The sequence below is a fragment of the Tiliqua scincoides genome, chromosome 7 (assembly GCF_035046505.1).
Source record: "Tiliqua scincoides isolate rTilSci1 chromosome 7, rTilSci1.hap2, whole genome shotgun sequence".
Classification (NCBI taxonomy): domain Eukaryota; kingdom Metazoa; phylum Chordata; class Lepidosauria; order Squamata; family Scincidae; genus Tiliqua; species Tiliqua scincoides.
In genome coordinates, this window is record NC_089827.1 from 3,504,479 (window position 1) to 3,522,916 (window position 18,438).

At 45.7% G+C, this 18,438-nt stretch overlaps 1 protein-coding gene across 1 annotated transcript in view; it reads right to left on the reverse strand.

Moving 5' to 3' along the window:
• Window positions 1–15,305: 15,305 nt before the first annotated feature.
• CCDC3 (coiled-coil domain containing 3) overlaps window positions 15,306–18,438 on the reverse strand; it is a 36,000-nt gene continuing 32,867 nt past the window's right edge. Inside the window, exon 3 of the mRNA XM_066634269.1 lies at window positions 15,306–15,956. Within this exon, the coding sequence (XP_066490366.1) occupies window positions 15,681–15,956 (276 nt within the window). The 3' untranslated portion in view covers window positions 15,306–15,680. The remainder of the gene's footprint in view (window positions 15,957–18,438) is intronic.

Genomic DNA, 18,438 nt, shown 5'->3' on the forward strand with positions numbered 1-18,438 from the left:
GAACAGAACCGGCAACCAGTGGAGCCGCCAGAGCAACGTTTATACTGGTTCCCTGAGCAAAACTATTTTTTGTCATGAACCTCTTCTGTTCCCCTATAAATGATTGAGTAGAAGGTTTTCATCCTGAAACACTTGCCTCATTAGCAATCTTCTGTGATAGGGTTGCCAGCCTTCCAGGATTGTCGTGGCAGCTCCAGGAATTGGTGTCAGTCTCAGGTGACAACTGAAAGCAATCCTGGAGAGTTTAACAGACCCTCCCTTTGGCCAACTGACCTCACTTTGTGTGTGTGTGGGGGGGGGGGAATATCACCAGCTAGAAGGGGTGCAAAACACTAAGTCTTGCAGGGAGCTTCACTGTGGCGTGCAAGCGGCCCCTCACCCTTAAAACCAGGCCTATACACTCCTGTTTTGCTCCTGTCACCTGAAATGGCTCTGAAGGGGAAGGGGAGGGGCCTTAGCGCTTTGCACCCCCTCTAGCTACACCACCGCCATGGCCACACTTCTTTGCAAGGAGAGTAAGAGGTTCATCATTTCAATGGCTGTCATGCCACTGATGTCTTGTGTGATGAATTGGCCACCACAGGTCAAACTTCACAGATCATATCAACATAAGCACGAAAAATTTCCTTTGGAGTCAATTCACACAGTCAGCAGGAGATCAAATAAGGAGAATAACTGAACCAGCACAAGAAGCGGTGCAGAACAGAGCCACATGGAACATGTCATGCCATAAGGCTATAACCTTTGTGTTAGCAAGGGTTTGTGTGTACTAACCATCTGTAGATCGCACACACACACCAAAAAGAAAAAAAAGCAAAAACACCCAACAAATCCACAAACACGCAAAAAAAAATGCAACTCTTTAAACAGAGTGGAATTCTCAGCCTGTGCAATCCCTTCTAAAATTGACCCCCTCTCTCAACAGATGGCCTGGGCAAATGAGGCAACCCATAAGCTGTCAAGCTGGGGACAGAGATGTGGCTTAGAAACCCTTCAGAGGATGGGATTCTAGTAATGAATTGATTGCCCAGTAGCCTAGCAAAAGGAGAAAGCCAATTTGAGAGGCAGTGCTATAAACAGTTAGGTTATATACAAGAAGCATATAGCACTACCCGCCTCTCCTGTGCTGGAGGGACATGAATTCAGCAGATTTTCACTGGAGCCAAGTATCCTTCCTTTGAAAAAAAGTTGCCTCCGGCACAGAGACACTAGCTTTGGTCCTTTGTTTGCCATTAAAAATCTCCTGGGAGCAGTAAAGGGGAAAAGAGACCCAAACCGATATCTGCAGAATAAGAACACAAACAGGGAACTTTTTTTTGTGGCTCAAAACGTATGCATTTATTTAAAGTCTTTGTGTCCCCCTCTTTCTCCTCCAATCAGTGGGTGCCCAAGGTGTCCTACAGGCAATTTAAATCAACAGATTTAAACACGCAGGCACACACAAAGGCACACACAAAGCATCAGATAATTAAAAACATATATTTTCCAATTTTACAAAGATATAATGGTTGTACGATGAATACGATGAATACGTAACTACATTAGCTCAGTTCCTGGAACGGCGGGATCCGATTGGACTGCTCACACACAGAAAAGCAAGAGCCCAGCTGTGAGGGCAACAGGGGAGGAGAAGAATGAATGGGCAGGACATTGACCAGCATGAAATCGCTTGTTTTTCTTTGTTCGCTTCCAGACGTGCCCCAACTTCTCAGTTACTCCAGCTGTCCCATCACAACCCTAGCAGGAGAGCAGCCACTGGCACCATACGGCCAATGCATGGCTGCACATCCGGCCCTCCCGCTGTCCCCCAGGCCATCAAGGCACAGGGTTGGCTGCTCCTCACAGGACAAGGGCCTCCCTACTTTGGGGTAATACTGGTCCTTTAACCCCAAGGCTGGAGGAGGTGGAGCTGGTGGTGGGGATGGGAGAGAGCCCAGAAAGGGGAGAGCTCAGTGCTCCATAAGGCACTCGGGACTGGCGATGAGGTCTCTGAACAGGCTGAGGGTTGCTTTCCTGCAACTGTGGCAAGCTGGGGAAGAGCCAGGAAGAGGTGGAAAATTCCTATTGTTAGGCCCGCAATACCCCCTTTTATTCCTATCCCTCTTTCCCTGGAGCCAAGGAGGACACCAAGAGAACAACCCTCACACAACATAAGCCTAGCAAAAGGCTAGTTAACGATCCTCCTTATAAAAAACTTGCTTATTTGTGGAACAGGACATTGGGATGTTAGGGAATTAGGACAACAACAACACAACAACCCTGCAGTGGCAAAGAATGGAAAAACCTACACCCTTCAAAGACAACCAGAGCTTTGTGCAGAAAAACTCAAAAGACTGGTCATTCCTCAGGAGCAGATTGTGTGAAAGTCTGCGAGCATGAATGTGCCTGGCCTAGGTGTCTTTAAAAGGGAATTGATCAGATTGATAGAGGAAGAGTCCATCACTGGTTACAAGTCTTGATACTCCCAGTTTTAAAGATAGGCTTCCTCTGAAGGCCAGATGCAAGGGAGTAGCAACAGTATACAGGTCTCTTAATGTCTTGCGTTCTCCCTGAGCCACCTGGTAGGCCACTGTGAGATACAGAAAGCTGAACTAGATGGGCCCTTGGCCTGATCCAGCAGGGCTCTTCTTATATCCTAATTCCCTAACATCCCAATGTCCTGTTCCACAAATAAGCAAGTTTTTTATAAGGAGGATCGTTCAGTAATGCAGTCTTTCTACCTGCAGTCTGAAGTCTGAAAGATAGGATGGTGTAGTAGTTAGAGTGTTGTACTAGGAACTGGGGCCAGGGGGTCAAATCCCCACTCTTAAAGGACATGAAATGTTTGCCACTTCATATTGGAAGTGGTGTGCTCAGGAATCTCCTTTTGGCCATTTGTCCCAGCCACTGAAGCCTGAAATGGTGTTCACAAGCTTATAGTTGGGCTCAGTATTTTAAACACAGTCTAAGAACTTCAAACCAACTCTAGCCCCCGGGAGACTGGAGAAGGAGTTGGAATGTAAGAGCACACAGTTCAAATAAACAGAGCACTAAGTTATATCTTTGACGAAACTCTTCAAAGAGATAACAGGACATTTCATTTCAGATTTTGCCCACCTTGGAACATTCACCTTGGGAATAGGGACTCTCTCTTGTGGCACCTTGAAAGTGAATCCCTTTCACTTTGAATGTTAAGAGATTTGCTTTGCTTTGCGGATTGTTCAGGTGGAACCAAAACATTGAAAAGACAGATGGAATACTGAGAGGTGAACCACCTGCAGTTCATATCTCCCTCCATCACAACTTTGAATTCCATTTTCATTCATTTGCAATGCTTCATGCTTGATGCGTAAAAGACATGTGCCTGTCATTCTGTTGGACAACTAAAGGTCAACTGTAACCATTGGAGGTACAGAAAATGTCAGTAGGTTCAGAATGTCCTGTGGTACGAGTATAACCATGGTCATGTCCACTTCCTTTGCCAGTTTGGCCCACTGAAGTCTGGAAGGTTTGGGCTCCCCTCCCCCACAACTGCTTGTCATTTACTCCCAGGCATGCATGCTTAAGGACATAAGAACACAAAGAACGGCCCCGCTGGATCAGGACATAGGCCCATCTAGTCCAGCTTCCTGTATCTCATAGCGGACCACCAAATGCCCCAGGGAGCACATCTGTAACAAGAGACCTGCATCCTGGTGCCCTCCCTTGCATCTGACATAGCCCATTTCTAAAATCAGGAGGTTGCACATACACATCATGGCTTGTATCCCGTAATGGATTTTTCCTCCAGAAACTTGTCCAATCCCCTTTTAAAGGCATCCAGGCCAGATGCTGTCACCACATCCTGTGGCAAGGAGCTCCACAGACCAACCACACGCTGAGTAAAGAAATACTTTCTTTTTGTCTGTACTAACTCTCTCAACACTCAATTTTAGTGGATGTCCCCTGGTTCTGGTGTTATGTGAGAGTGTAAAGAGCATCTCCCTATCCACTCTCCCCTGCATAATTTTGTATGTCTCAATCATGTTCCCCCCAGGCATCTCTTTTCTAGGCTGAAGAGGCCCAAACGCCATAGCCTTTCCTCATAAGGAAGGTGCCCCAACCCAGCAATCAACTTAGTTGCCCTCTTTTGCACCTTTTCCATTTTCACTATATTCTTTTTGCGATGCAGTGACCAGAACTGGACACAATACTCAGGTGTGGCCTTACCATAGATTTGTACAACGGCATTATAATACTAGCCGTTTTGTTCTCAATACCCTTCCTAATGATCCCAAGCATAGAATTGGCCTTCTTCACTGCCGCCACACATTGGGTCAACACTTTCATCGACCTGACCACCACCACCCACCCCAAGATCTCTCTCCTGATCTGTCACAGACAGCTCAGAACCCATTAGCCTATATGCGAAGTTTCGATTTTTTGCCCCAATGTGCATGACTTTACACTTACTTACATTGAAACGCGTATGCCATTTTGCTGCCCATTCTCCCAGTCTGGAGAGATCCTTCTGGCGCTCCTCACAATCACTTCTGGTCTTCACTACTTGGAAAAGTTTGGTGTCATCTGCAAACTTTGCCACCTCACTGCTCACCCCTGTCTCCAGGTCATTTATGAAGAGGTTGAAAAGCACCGGTCCCAGGACAGATCCTTGGGGCACACCGCTTTTCACCTGTCTCCATTGTGAAAATTGCCCATTGACACCTACTCGCTGTTTCCTGGCCTTCAACCAGGTCTCAATCCAGGAGTGGACCTGCCCTCTAATTCCCTGACTGTGGAGTTTTTCAGTAGACTTTGGTGAGAGACCGTGTTGAACGGTCTTCTGAAAGTCCAGATATACAACGTCCATGGGTTCTCCTGCATCCACATGCCTGTTGACCTTTTCAAAGAATTATAAAAGGTTTGTGAGGCAAGACTTACCCTTACAGAAGCCATGCTGATTCTCCCTCAGCAAGGCTTGTTCGTCTATGTGTTTTGTGATTCTAGGGTCAAATTCTATTGAGATTCTGTGTTTTAAGATTCTAGGCTTCATCTGGGTCAGAAGGAAATAAGGACAGGGAGTGGAGTAGCATAGAGATGCAGCCCATTGAAGTTCCTACAGAATAATTTTGTAGACATGTCTTGTTCATGCTCTAGTTTGGACTCACCATAGAGGTGGTAAGGAGGTGCGGTTGAGAGGTTGAGCTGTCACCTGGAAAAGCCTGAGAACCTGCCTGAAGTGTGTTTTGCAGCTGCCTTTGGAAGCTTGGAAAGTGCAAGAGTTGTGCAGCCAGGATAAAGATTGCACCATGAAGGCAAACACCTGGAGCAATGGAGGACCCAGCTTCTCTCATAGAACAACACTTCTAAAAACCCCATTTGAAAGCCTAGCTGTGTAAACCACCTTGAATCTACATCACGCAAGTCTACAAATCTTTGAGAAAGGTGGTCTATAAATATAACTCGTGCAAGGAAAGCGCCCTACAGGTAGACCACAGCTGCGATACAAGGACATCTGCAAGAGGGATCTGAAGGCCTTAGGAGTGGACCTCAACAAGTGGGAAACCCTGGCCTCTGAGCGGCCCGCTTGGAGGCAGGCTGTGCAGCATGGCCTTTCCCAGTTTGAACAGACACTTTGCCAACAGTCTGAGGCTAAGAGGCAAAGAAGGAAGGCCCATAGCCAGGGAGACAGACCAGGGACAGACTGCACTTGCTCCCGGTGCGGAAGGGATTGTCACTCCCGGATTGGCCTTTTCAGCCACACTAGACGCTGTGCCAGAACCACCTTTCAGAGCGCAATACCATAGTCTTTCGAGACTGAAGGTTGCCAATACAAATATTGTAATAATAATAAAAAATGTTCCTAGGTTCACACCTTAAGGTAGCAGAGGGGTGGCTATATTTGTCTGTAACCAAAAAATAAATTTGTCAATCTTTAAGCTGCCGCAAGACTCTTTGTTGTTTGCACTTTAAAGCAGAATTTCTAGCACTCTTAGAGAAATGGCTCAATTGGACCCTACCCCATATGATTAAAAAACTCACTCATATATGAAGGAAGGGACCAGACGTGCATGTGGGTTGGAAACAGGAACTGACCAGTAAAGGGGCAATTAAGATGCTATTTATCAACAATGCTCCTGGGATAGGCGTTGGAGGAAGCTACTAATTAAAGGCACAATAGTCTTGAAATGGGAGGCTGGTGCAATTTGAAATTTTGTAGAAGTGCCACTAATCAGGGCAGAACTAAGACAAGATGACAACTCAAAACACACAGAAAACATAAATTCAGGGCTGGCAATGACCTGTGGATTCCCCATAAAAAGGAATTCCAGACTAAACAGCTTGTGTAAAATAACCAGAATGTCTGACTGCTGTAATGTCGACTGATTCTCAATTTGGTCTCCTCTACTACAAAAACAAATCAGGGATTATGTGGACAAGAACAGGTTTTGTACTCACAGGAACTCTTTCTCAGAATGACATTTGCTAATCTGCTTCCCCTTAGTCTTGGAAGACCACAATGTTTTATACACTTCCCCTCCCAGGCATAGCATGGGGTGGCAACCTACATCAGTTCCTTGCGTAGAGAAAGTTTGAGAGGGTGACAAGAAAAGTGTGTGGAGCAAGGGTGGTGAACATATAATCCTTGATAAAGATGTGGCTTTTCTGGAAACATGTTGATTGACACAGACAAAGATTAGGCTTCCATCTGTCACCAACTGTGTGCATTGTACAATTGGATGCCATTTTCTCTTGGGAACTTGCACCCACAGCACAGCTGTATGTCTAATTAGCAACAAAGACTTCAGGCAGGCTTTTTGCAGACAAGCCCTGCATCATGGAAGAGTGGGGGGGGGGGGGTTGTGGAAAATCAGAGCACTGATCCTATAGATTATGCCCCACCGAAAGAGCTGAGCATGAGAAACTCCCACAGCGCCAACAGTTGCCATCGGCGTTCATGAAACATTAGCAGGAGCACAGAGGAGCAGAACAGATGATGTCATGAAAACTTGCTTGGCAGCCACGGAAGGATTTGACTGAAGCTTGTAAAAATTAGTGTTTGGCTGATCGCATATCCTGGAGAATTTAAAGAAATGAAAGCAAGAGAAAGGGAAACCAGCTATTTAACCTCTGGGGAGAACACCTGGAGAAGACAGCCTTTCAGTTCACTTGTCTGCACTGAGTGAGATGGAACCACGCCCTGAGACAAGGTGAATTTGGAAGAGGAAGGCAAAGCCAGCCTGTGAACCCAGAAGGAATGGTTCATGGGCTTCAGTATATTCAATCCAATGGCAATATCATTTTACATTTGAGCATGAAGCAGATCAAGCAACTACAGAAATGGGGAGGAGGGGAGACATTGCTTCTCTAGCAATTCCTTGGGTGTGTTATAAGAGTTTGGGCTTGATTATTTTGAATGGGTCTATCATCACTTGGCCTAAAATATCACTGTGAAGAGAGTCAGCAATCTGACTCACAACAAAATTCATTGATGGTTCTAGCCTTTGAAGTGTGCCACCCATCTGTGTGGGGGAGAGGGGAAGAAGGTTTCACCCAGTGCACCCGAGACACATTGGTGTGCTGCAAGTGGTCCAGAAGTCTGCCATGGGAATTTGGGGATGGGTCATTTATTAGTAGGACCATTGGGGGATATGAGCCCCCTGCCGGCAGTGTTCTGTGCTTTGTCTATTGTCAAAAACTGATTGTGTGCCTTGAGAAATTTAGCGCCTTCACAGTGCGCCATGAGATGGAAAAGACTGAGAATCAGAGTTAGAAATTTGACTCCAGGTTTGAGGGGATGCTTGGCAAGGTGGTCTCTGGTGGGTCCCCTCCAACCTTGGTAGTTCTTCCTCACCTCCCATTCCCTTTCTAGAGTGTACTTGTGGAAGCAAAGAGTGCGGCTGTTCCTGGGGAGCTGTGGTGGGGTAAATGGAGGAGGAATGTGTGGTAATTTCAAGTATGTGTACTCAGGCTTACAGCCCAATTCCAGCTTATCAGGTCCGCTGCTGGAACTCAAGTTTCACCAGCTGAAGCATCAGGCTGTAGGCAGAAGTGCTTGAATCCAGCACATGTCAAGGGAGCGTGGCCAGCCCAGTTGTTGGTGGCCACGCACACTCACCAGTGGTGGATACCATACACTGGCACCAGTTAAGGCAGTAGTAGGAGCCAGAGGTGTAGCTAGAGGGGGTGCAAAGCACTAAGTTTTGCAGGGAGCCTCCTCGCAGTGTGCAAGGCGTACACCTCTGTTTTGCTCCCACTGCCCGGAATGGCTTCGAAAGGGAGAGGGAGGGGCTGTGTGTGCGCCATGGGGAGACTCCCTGCAAAACTTAGTGCTTTGCACCCCCTCTAGCTACATCACTGGTGGGAGCAGGCAATTGGAGGGACGGGGAGGAAACAGGAGGAACAAGGGTATTTATGGGCTGGGACAGGTAGGGGTGGGAAGGTGTGGATCCAGCAGCAATAGTGCGTGCTGGATTTTATACCCTCCTTTGAAAACTCCCCGCCCCTTTTCTCTCCTCTTACATACACCACCAAAATAGTGGCATATATCTGAAGAGACCCACAAGCGGCCCTAGAGCTTACATGGAGGAAATAAAACATTATTTCTACTTACCACCCATTTGCCTTCCGGTTGCACCCCACACACACACACACATGTGCCTTTTTGGCACGGCTGCATCAGTGCTGGTGGCAGGGATAGGACTGGGCTGTTAGTTGCCTAAATACACTCCAAGGCCGTAATCTATATGTATTTCCTTGGGTGTAAGCCCCATTGAATGTCATGGGGCTTACTCCTTAGTAGTCAGGTATAGGATCGTGCTATAAATCTATGCCTCATAAGGAGGGAGTCTGTATATTATTTTGCACATTTTTATACTGCCCTTCCCTTAATGAGCTCAGGGTAGTATACACGGTTCCTCCCCTCCTTTTGTCATCACAACAACCCTGTGCGGTAGATAAGGCTGAGAGGGTGATTGGCCCAAGGTCACCCAGGAAACTGAGCAGGGATTTGTAACTGGCTCGTCCAGGTCTAACTCCAGAACCAATACACTATCCCGGCTCTCATTTTTTTCCAGTCAGCTTTTCTTTATTGACCTGGGCCCCTGCCATAGATGTCCATTCCAATTTTCAACAAATTCATTAACTAAACTTAAGATTGCCTTTGCTAGTATTTTCTTAATGCCTTATTAATTAAAAAAAATCCCCATTCTTCCCCCTGCCTTTGCAGATTTGTTTGAAATCGATACCTGGGTCTGCAGCCATAAAAAAGAGTACACTCCAACGCTTGGATGGGCTGCCACCAGAGATCCAAATTCCTTGATTAGTGTGATGAGATTTGTCAAGGAGGAGGCTGCGTTTAACACATGCAACAGTGGGCTTGTTTTCAACCTCTCTGCCGATTGCTTTGAAGAGGCAAAACCCCCAGAGGAACTCAAATTAAGTCCAGTTCTTGAATTGTGCTGATTGCTTCTTGTCGGGTGGGTTGATGCCCTTGAAGAAATCCTCACAGGGTAATATAATGGATAGGTTATAATCACTACTTGTGCCCACTGCAACCATCTCGTATCTAACTGCTCACTAACTAATCACCTTGGGGGATACTAAAGGCTGCTGCTGGATCATATTTCATCCCGACAACAATCCAATCTTGCCGAGTGCCAGATTGGAACATTGATTTGTGCAACTGGAAAGTTAATAGCAGGAGGAACAGGGAGCAGCAAACGCATGACAAACGGTCTCTGGAAATGGAAAGTTATCAGCCAAAATACAGTGGCATAGCTAGAGGGGGGCAAAGCACTAAGTTTTGCAGGGAGCCTCTCCGCAGTATGCAAGCAGCCCTTCTCCCTCTCCTTCAGAGCCATTCAAGGTGGTGGGTGCAAATCAGAGGTGAATGCATCCAAGGGGAATACCTCTGCTTTGCTCCCACTGCCCAGAATGGCTCCAAAGGGGATGGGCCACTTGCATGCCTTGGTGAGGATCCATGCAAAACTTAGTGCTTTGCCTCTCTCTAGCCACGCCACTGCCAAAAGACATCTTGATGTCACCTCCCAGCATCTAACCTGCAATCCTATCCACACTTACTTGAGAGTAAGCCCTCTTGACTACAATGAGAGTTATTTCTGAGTACACATGGCATCCCAGCTTCTTAATGCTGCCCAAGACCATTCTGGACAGCAGGTTTCTTTGCAAAACTGGTCACCCCAGGATGCAAATAAAGGCAGTGAATGCAATTCATTCCTCTTTCCATTATTATTATTAACGTAATACACTAAATACAGGTGTCCTCCCCTTACCTGTGGGGATAGGTTCCTGCTGCTACTGTGGATACCTGAAACTACAGATAGGTGGCCTTAGGTAAACCATTCCCTCTCTGCTTGAACTCTCTGGCTGTAATGCAGGGCCCATTAAAGGTATTGACCTTTCAGGATTCGTGAAGGACAACGTCAAGATCATACACAGTGTGCATTCAGAAAGTGTTAGATGAATGTTTTGTTATTCAATAAGACCTAGAACCAACTTAGATCTGCATTCTTCATCAGGTAATCAAACTTACCTCCCAAATGCCTTGTGGAGCATCACCTGCTTTTTTTTGTTTGTTTTAACAGATCATTCTGGTGTTAAAGTCATAAGAGCCTGAGAGGACCCAATCCTATCCAATTTTCCAGTGCTGATGTAGTTGTGCCAGTGGGATTCGCGCTGCATCCTGTGGTGGAGGGGCAGTCACTGGGGCCTTCTCAAGGTATGGGAACACGTGTTCCCTTACCACGGGGCTGCATTGTAGTGACACTGGATAGGATTGGGCCCTCAGAGGGAAATTTTATCAGGTTTCTTTGGGACTCCTTCCCAAAGGAGGAGGAGACACGGCAAAACAGGGCAGCAATGGTGATGGGCAAGAACAGGGCAGATTAAATAGAGGGAGAATGGTGACAGCCAGAAAACTCTGGAGCCAAGGTCTACTGAGCTTCCCAATGCAGAACCCAGGTCTATCTGCCCAGTAGGCTTGGTGTACTGGGCGGCCCAGCATTCATCCTTCCTCCCCCTGAGGCCAGCTGAGATTCTAGGAAATTTCCAGCTCCTCCCCTTTGGCACCTGGTCTCTCCTTTTCACCCTGGGCCCAGGTGCCACATATCCCCTGCACTCCCCCCTCCCCCCACAAGGGCCCTACATAAGAGCAGATCAAGTCAAAATGTTTTTCTGGTCAGGAGGGGACAGTTGTACAGAAATCTGCTTCCCCCCCCCTAATTTGAATTCTCTATATATTTCTTTTGTCCCTAAATAAATCTCACAAGCCATAGAAGTTTTTTTTTAAAGTGACAGACAGAGATCTGTGAACTGTGTGTCTCACCTTCAGTGAAAAGTCTTTTAACTAACTAAATTGAGCATTTAACAATTGATGCATATATTCAAGGCAGCTGTAGCCGGATCGCATGTCAGGGAATCAAAGCCACTTGGCTATAAAGCTGGCTTGTGCCCACTGGAGGGAATAATCTTTAATTCCAGTGCTCCAGCTTTGCATATAGCTCTAGCCTCCTGACAGCTCCTCCTGGGTGCTAAATGTGATTTATAGATGGGAAGACTTATGGAAACAGAGTTCAAGCCCATATATGTGTATAAGACTGAGCCACTGCAGGAACTTGATGAAACTGATGGGTAGCAGGACTGCATGTGCCCAGATCTCTTTTGTAAAAGAGACACTACACTCTTATCTTTCAGTTGCTAAAACAAGGCTAGATACCATGTAAAATACAATGGCTAGGTGGACAGCAAAATGAGGTAGGGCCTTCTCCCTTTTGAATTGAGATCCGTACTCTCCCTGATTGCTTTCTGGAAGATTTGTCAATTTCTCTTCACAGCTCAGCAGCTGAGAGGTGGTTTGCAAAGTGACACCTCAGCAGAAGCAGCGCAGCTGAAAGGGTGACCCATGTGATAATTACAAAGTTCAGTACTTTTCTCTCTTGGTCTGCCCCTTACTCTGTAGCATTTCCTGGGCGGAAGAGGAAATGTGGAGGGGAAGCCAGTGTTAACAAGACTATAAGAAACTATGGTGAGTACTGCATACAACTGGGCACATGAACACACATTTTCCATTCATTTAACCCTGCAAAGAAAAGGAGGATTTGCTGGGACTGGGTGTACACAATGCTCTTGGAACCACTTGTATCAAAGAGCAAACACTAGACAATGCAGTAGCACAGGTACAAGCATGCAAACATATACAGAAGGTGGCTGGTTTGCAAAGCATTAAACTCAGCTGAACACCTTCAAGAAGACATGGTATCCTTTTATGTCATTTGTTATTCAAAATTCAACTACCACATGACCTACCAAACACAGCCAATTCTTCTGGAGAGATCTGTTTGGTTCACCTGAGCCCCTCTTTTCTCTTTGCTGGTTCTGATGGCAACTACATGGTCTACCATCACCAGTGACAAAACTAGGGGGTGCAAAGCACTAAGATTTGCAGGGAGCCTCATCAGGGTGTGCAAACAGCCTCTGCTCCTCCCCTTTGGAGCCATTCTGGGCTGCAAGAGCATAACATGGTTGACATGGCCCTTCACATACCCCAACATGCAATGTTCCTAGTGGATCTGAATTGCATTGTACAGCTGGAAAGGGAATTTGATCATAACAGGCTATCACACAGGGAGATTGTTGTCCTTATCAAGGCACTTCTGTGTAAAAGGATGGCTTGAACCTATCCATTTAGCTCATAGGTCTGGCAAATTGCAACATTATCCATCATTAGGATAATCTACAAGCTTGTCCTAAAGGTGGTAAAAAAGCTTGTTCTAAATGTATGGTACTCCTTGGATCATGTAACCAAACACATATTTACTCATGGTTAAAATCTCTGGGTATACTAGCCATAAAATTCTAATGCTGTTTGATGAATTAAAAAACAACATTGCATCTTACTATTGCTATTGACATCATCAGGCAGCCAAAGGCAAAACTCCACCATTCCAAGGTGCGTCAACTTCTTGTTCTCTATTTAACAGCAAAGGTCTTTCCAAACCCAATAGAGTTAATTAGAGATATCCAATCCACATGGGACTTCAACCCAATGTACTTCCTAAGAGGCACTTAAAGTGACAACTCCCTTTAGGTTAATTCTTACTTTCAAACACAAATTTCTCAAATGAGGAAAACATATACAACACCTTCTCTGTTTTCTTTCCTACTTTTTCATGGCATGTGATCTTAAATAAATCAGTTTATTGATCAAGGAGTTCCAGCTCTGTGCTTTGAAGTAATGTGCAGAAAGACAGCATTCTTGTCAAAGATTCAGAATACTACCATAAAGATCTATTAATTGACTGTTTCTCATCAACTGCTTCTTGAAGGAACTGTCTCACCACCCCAACAAAGGAAACACAGAAATGTTCACAAATTCAATCACGCTGTACTTTATGAAATTAGACTATAGCAAACATAATAAAAATACTTTCTATGGGATTTAAAATATATACATACGTAGACCACTTTAACTGTAATGCCCTGATGATATTGGTGTGAGCCAACAACATCCCCAAGCTGCTGTCTGTGGATATGCACTGGTCCATTAGTCCAGGAAGGCCTTCCCCAATTCACTTCTTTTCTAAGGAATGGTTACTCCTAGCCCAAGCCTATTTCAAAGTAGAATGACATAATTTTTTGCTGATATAGACAAGACATGCATATTATCTTCTTCTAAACACACTTATGGCTTCTGAAGCCCACATGTCTCAGTGTAGAATGTTCCTGTTTGAGCCAAATGATCTGGTAAAGCATGAAAAGGATCAGATCCAGATGGCCTGTAGCGTGTCAAGATTTATTTTACTTGCAATTTTGGTTTTTATTGAAAGGCCTGAAATAGTATTAATCAGCTGACGTCTGCAGGAAAAGTCCTGCAGAAGGGCTCCCCCAGCTCAGATCGTGTCTGCTTGCAGCCAAGGTCAGAGAAGGGTTGAGAGTACCCCAAGAGTAGATAGTGGAGGCTGCCCAGCAGGGTGTCCAGAACTAGTGGTGACCTCAGAACTGTTCTTGGAGTCATAGTCGAAAAAGAGTTTTATCTCCACTTGTGGTGGAAAAGGGAGTAATATATATTTATTTTCATGTTTATTGAAACTTATGAACAGATGAACTTGCCTGTACCAATGAGCAGTGGCATAGCTAGATGGGGTGCAAAGCACTAAGTTTTACAGGTGCCTGAACGTGCCATGCAAGTGGACTCTCCCCTTTCCCTTTGGAGCGAGGTGTACACCTTTGTTTTGCTCCCACTGCCTGGAATGCTCTTAAGGAGGGCACTGGCATAGCTAGAGGGGAAGCAGGGCACTAAGTTTTGCAGGGAGCTTCCCCGCAGCTTGCAGGTAGCCCTTCCCCCTCCCTTTGGGAGCCATTTGCCTCCGTTTTGCCCCCCCCAATGGCTCCAAAGGGAAGGGGAGGAGCCACTTGTACGCTGCGGGCAGGCTCCCTGCAAAACTCCCTGCAAAAGCTATGCCAGTGGGAGAGGGGCCCCTTGCATGGCATGTTTAGGTGCCTGCAAAATGTAGCGCTTTGCACGCACGTAGCTATGCCACTACCAACAAACACTGCAGTTAAACTTCACAGAAACAGTTGGACAAAAATAATGATTGAATTTGAATGATTGAAGCTGATCTGTTTTCTTCATACCAAAGGAAGGGAGTATGAGAGTGATGGGTGTTGAGTGAGTGACAGAAAGGGCTATGAAACCATATGAAATTTGGGGTTGAAGAGTAATGATACTGACTTAAGAGGCAAGACTGGATTTTCTATGGAGAAGCTTCTGATTGCTAACATGAGCTATACTTAAGTAAAGCTGGATTGCATTCTGGGAATGTTGCCACAATATGGCATTTCAATTTTATAACAGAATCATTGAAAAAAACAAATACATTTGGAGGGAGGCTAATTTAAAAAATTTGCCAGGTGGCAACTTTCAGTGGAAATCAGATTTTAACACCTTTTATAGGCAGGATCCAGATCTTATTGAAATCACTGAATCCCTGCAGAAAGTTGTATCAACATGGCCAGCACAGAACCAACTTTTTTTTTTTTTAGAGCGTTTTCCACATGAATATCCTGCTGTTCCCTGGGACACTCTTTGGGGTCTCCCACTAAGGCACCCGACAGCTCCAGACCCACATCTTTGGCAACATGCTATAGCAACATGAGCATTGGGTGCAGTGGCATAGCTATAGGGGGGTGCAAAGCACTAAGTTTTGCAGGGAGCCTCACCATGGCATGGAAGTGGCCCTTCCCCTTTGGAGCTATTCTGGGCCACAAGAGCAAAATGGTGTGTTTTGCTCTCGTAGCCTGGAATGGCTCTGAAGAGGAGGGTAAGGGGCTGCTTGCATCCCATGGGAAGGCTCCCTGCAAAACTTAGTGCTTTGCACCTCCTCTAGCTATGCCACTGATTGGGTACTCCCAAACTGTTAACTAGCCTAGAAGTAAGCTACCTTAATTGTTCCTAAAACCCATATCTCATTTGGCTCAAATGTAACTCTTTTTTAAAAATGTCTTTGAAGACAGTTTCTTCCTATCCACACCACCCACAGACAAACCAAAACTTGGACCTTTTGAATCGTATTTAAGTGGAATTTAAATGTGTGGCTCCATCTTCAATCCTTGGTCTCTTTCAGGCTGTATGATGTACGAAAAAGGAGAGGTGTACGTCATTGAGTCATCAGTTTCCGTTGCTTGCAGCACCAAGCTTGGCATTATACTTTAAGGAACGCTGCGTGAGAGTTTGCTTGTTTCAGGGAATTGATGTGTGGGATCTGGCCGCCAGCAGAAGCCAGTTTCTCACTGAGCTTCCGGTTGATCAGCTCTATGTGCCTGCTGTTCTTCCTGGCTTGCCTGAGAGACCTCTTGACCTTCTTCATACGGTCTCGCAGCTGCTTGTTGCGTTTCTCCAGAGTTGCCACCTTTTGCTGGAGTTTCTTCACGTGGTCTTCCTCGTCAAACAAGGCCTTCTGGACTGAAGAGCACATGAGCTGAAATGAGACACACAGATGGGCATTTACTACTGAACAACTCAACAAGACGTCATATTAAATGATAAACTGAGCCTTTTGCTGATTCCACCTAGATTTTGGAGGGTAAATTTTTTACATGAGTAGTTAGCCTGATTTCAGCAGGGAGATTACTGGATGCTAAGAACAGGTGATCTCCAAATATTCCTACTTGTAATGAATGGATCCAGTCAGTCTGGAATATTATGGATTGCAATTACAGGGTTAGTCTGGAGTAGATGGGGTAAGGTAAAGCTAAGAAAGAATTTAAGGAGACATGGTCTCCTTTTATTATATAATGGAGTGGTTCTGAAATTTCCCTGGGTCATGCCAACCCCACAGCCTCTTCTTCCCAGATGGGTGCTTCCATCTTAGACCTCACAAAATCTCTCAAGACCCAAGACGGTGGTGCTCCAAGATGGAGATTTCTCATGAAGCCCCCCTCAGATATGGGGGCACACCTGTATTAATAAAAATATTGAAACCACAGCACTAATCATGTACTAACTAAGCACTTCTGCCTTATTAATACAACCACCTCTGCAACAGCCCACTGCAATGACTCAATCTGTTCTGCGTGGCTGGCCTCAATAATTGCTGCATGATTCATTTATTGGTTTTCATTTTACATTTCTCTCGCGTGCTCACATGTAGCTCAACATGTTAAAGATGCTTTAAAAAAAGAAGTGCTAACTACTGAAGGTCAAGGCAGAACTGCACATGACAAGAAGTACAAGGTTGCCACTCAAAACAACAACCCTTAGTCACATCATCCTTTCTATACTCTGCCCTCTCCTTAAGCACAGGTGAGGTTCCAGGGGTTTGCACTTAAGTTGAAACCCTGATCCTCACCCAAACTGCCTCCGCTGCCACCTTACCAGCTCCAGCGCAGGCTTGGTAAGCCAGTGGCATGCACACAGATCCCCTGGCCATTGCACCCATAGTGCATGATAGTGGCACAGCTTTTGCCGCACCAAACCAGGACCTAGAGCTGTGGATTGTGAGATCCACTGCCATAGGCCCTGGATAAGATTGGGCAGTAAGACTATCAGCAGGGTGCCAACCTAGAACATTCTACTGCAAGATCCCATTGTGTTAAACATTTGAGAACCATTGCTCTATGAATTCAATTTTTAGTTAAATCTAGGAAATAATTATTCTGGAATAGGTTTAAAAAAAATAACCCAAATTGTTGATTGGCACTGTCAGTATACCAACTAACACATTGAACAACTATTGTGCAGGAATAGAATACTGCTCATGGTTATGCTTTAGTCAATTTTTTATTTCGTGCCTTATTGTACTTTCCCCCCCCCCCTCCTTACATGACTCTCAAAGGCTCCAGGGGTGTCCATACTGACTTAGGCTGAGACCTTGTGCAAGACCCACAGATAAATCAATCAATAAGACCTCAGGTGCTATGGAAGTGATTCAATAATTATATATCATTACGATCAATTTTTCCTTCTGTTTTGGGAAAATATTTTTCCAACATGTTGAGAGGCTTGAGAAGGGAAAAGAATCATCTGCTCTGGAAAAGTCCCAGCCACAAACAACGCTCTTTTGAATGGCACACCAGAAGCGCCATCAGCAGCGGATGACTTTGATTTAGTCAGTATTACTAATCTGTGCTGTAAATTTGCTATTCACTCACAGCAGGAGAGGAAACTGAACACTTTCCACATGCGCTGCCTCTGACACATCCTCGGCATGACAAAGTTCCAAACAACACAGTCTTGGAACGAGCCGGAATCCCTAGCATGTAGGCACTGCTGAAACAGAGACACCTGCGTTGGCTCGGTCATGTCGTGAGAATGGATGATGGCCGGATCCCAAAGGATCTCCTCTATGGAGAACTCGTGCAGGGAAAGCGCCCTACAGGTAGACCACAGCTGCGATACAAGGACATCTGCAAGAGGGATCTGAAGGCCTTAGGAGTGGACCTCAACAAGTGGGAAACCCTGGCCTCTGAGCGGCCCGCTTGGAGGCAGGCTGTGCAGCATGGCCTTTCCCAGTTTGAAGAGACACTTGGCCAACAGACAGAGGCTAAGAGGCAAAGAAGGAAGGCCCATAGCCAGGGAGACAGACCAGGGACAGACTGCACTTGCTCCCAGTGTGGAAGGAATTGTCACTCCCGAATCGGCCTTTTCAGCCACACTAGACGCTGTTCCAGAACCACCATTCAGAGCGCGATACCAGAGTCTTTCGAGACTGAAGGTTGCCAACTAAATTTGCCAGGGCCTGAACTCTCTGCAGGAGGAGAGGAGAGGACTGAACTAGGGACTTCACAGCTGATGCATCATTGTCTTAACCTCCACGTTATGTGATTTCTGATGACAATCAGAAAAGTTATTCCTGGGCAATTCTGACTCAAGAAGCAGGCATAGATGCTGGGGGGAAAACAGCATGGAAGAATCTTCCGTCTTTCCACAGCAGCTCTGTTTTTGCACATGTTATTTGAGTT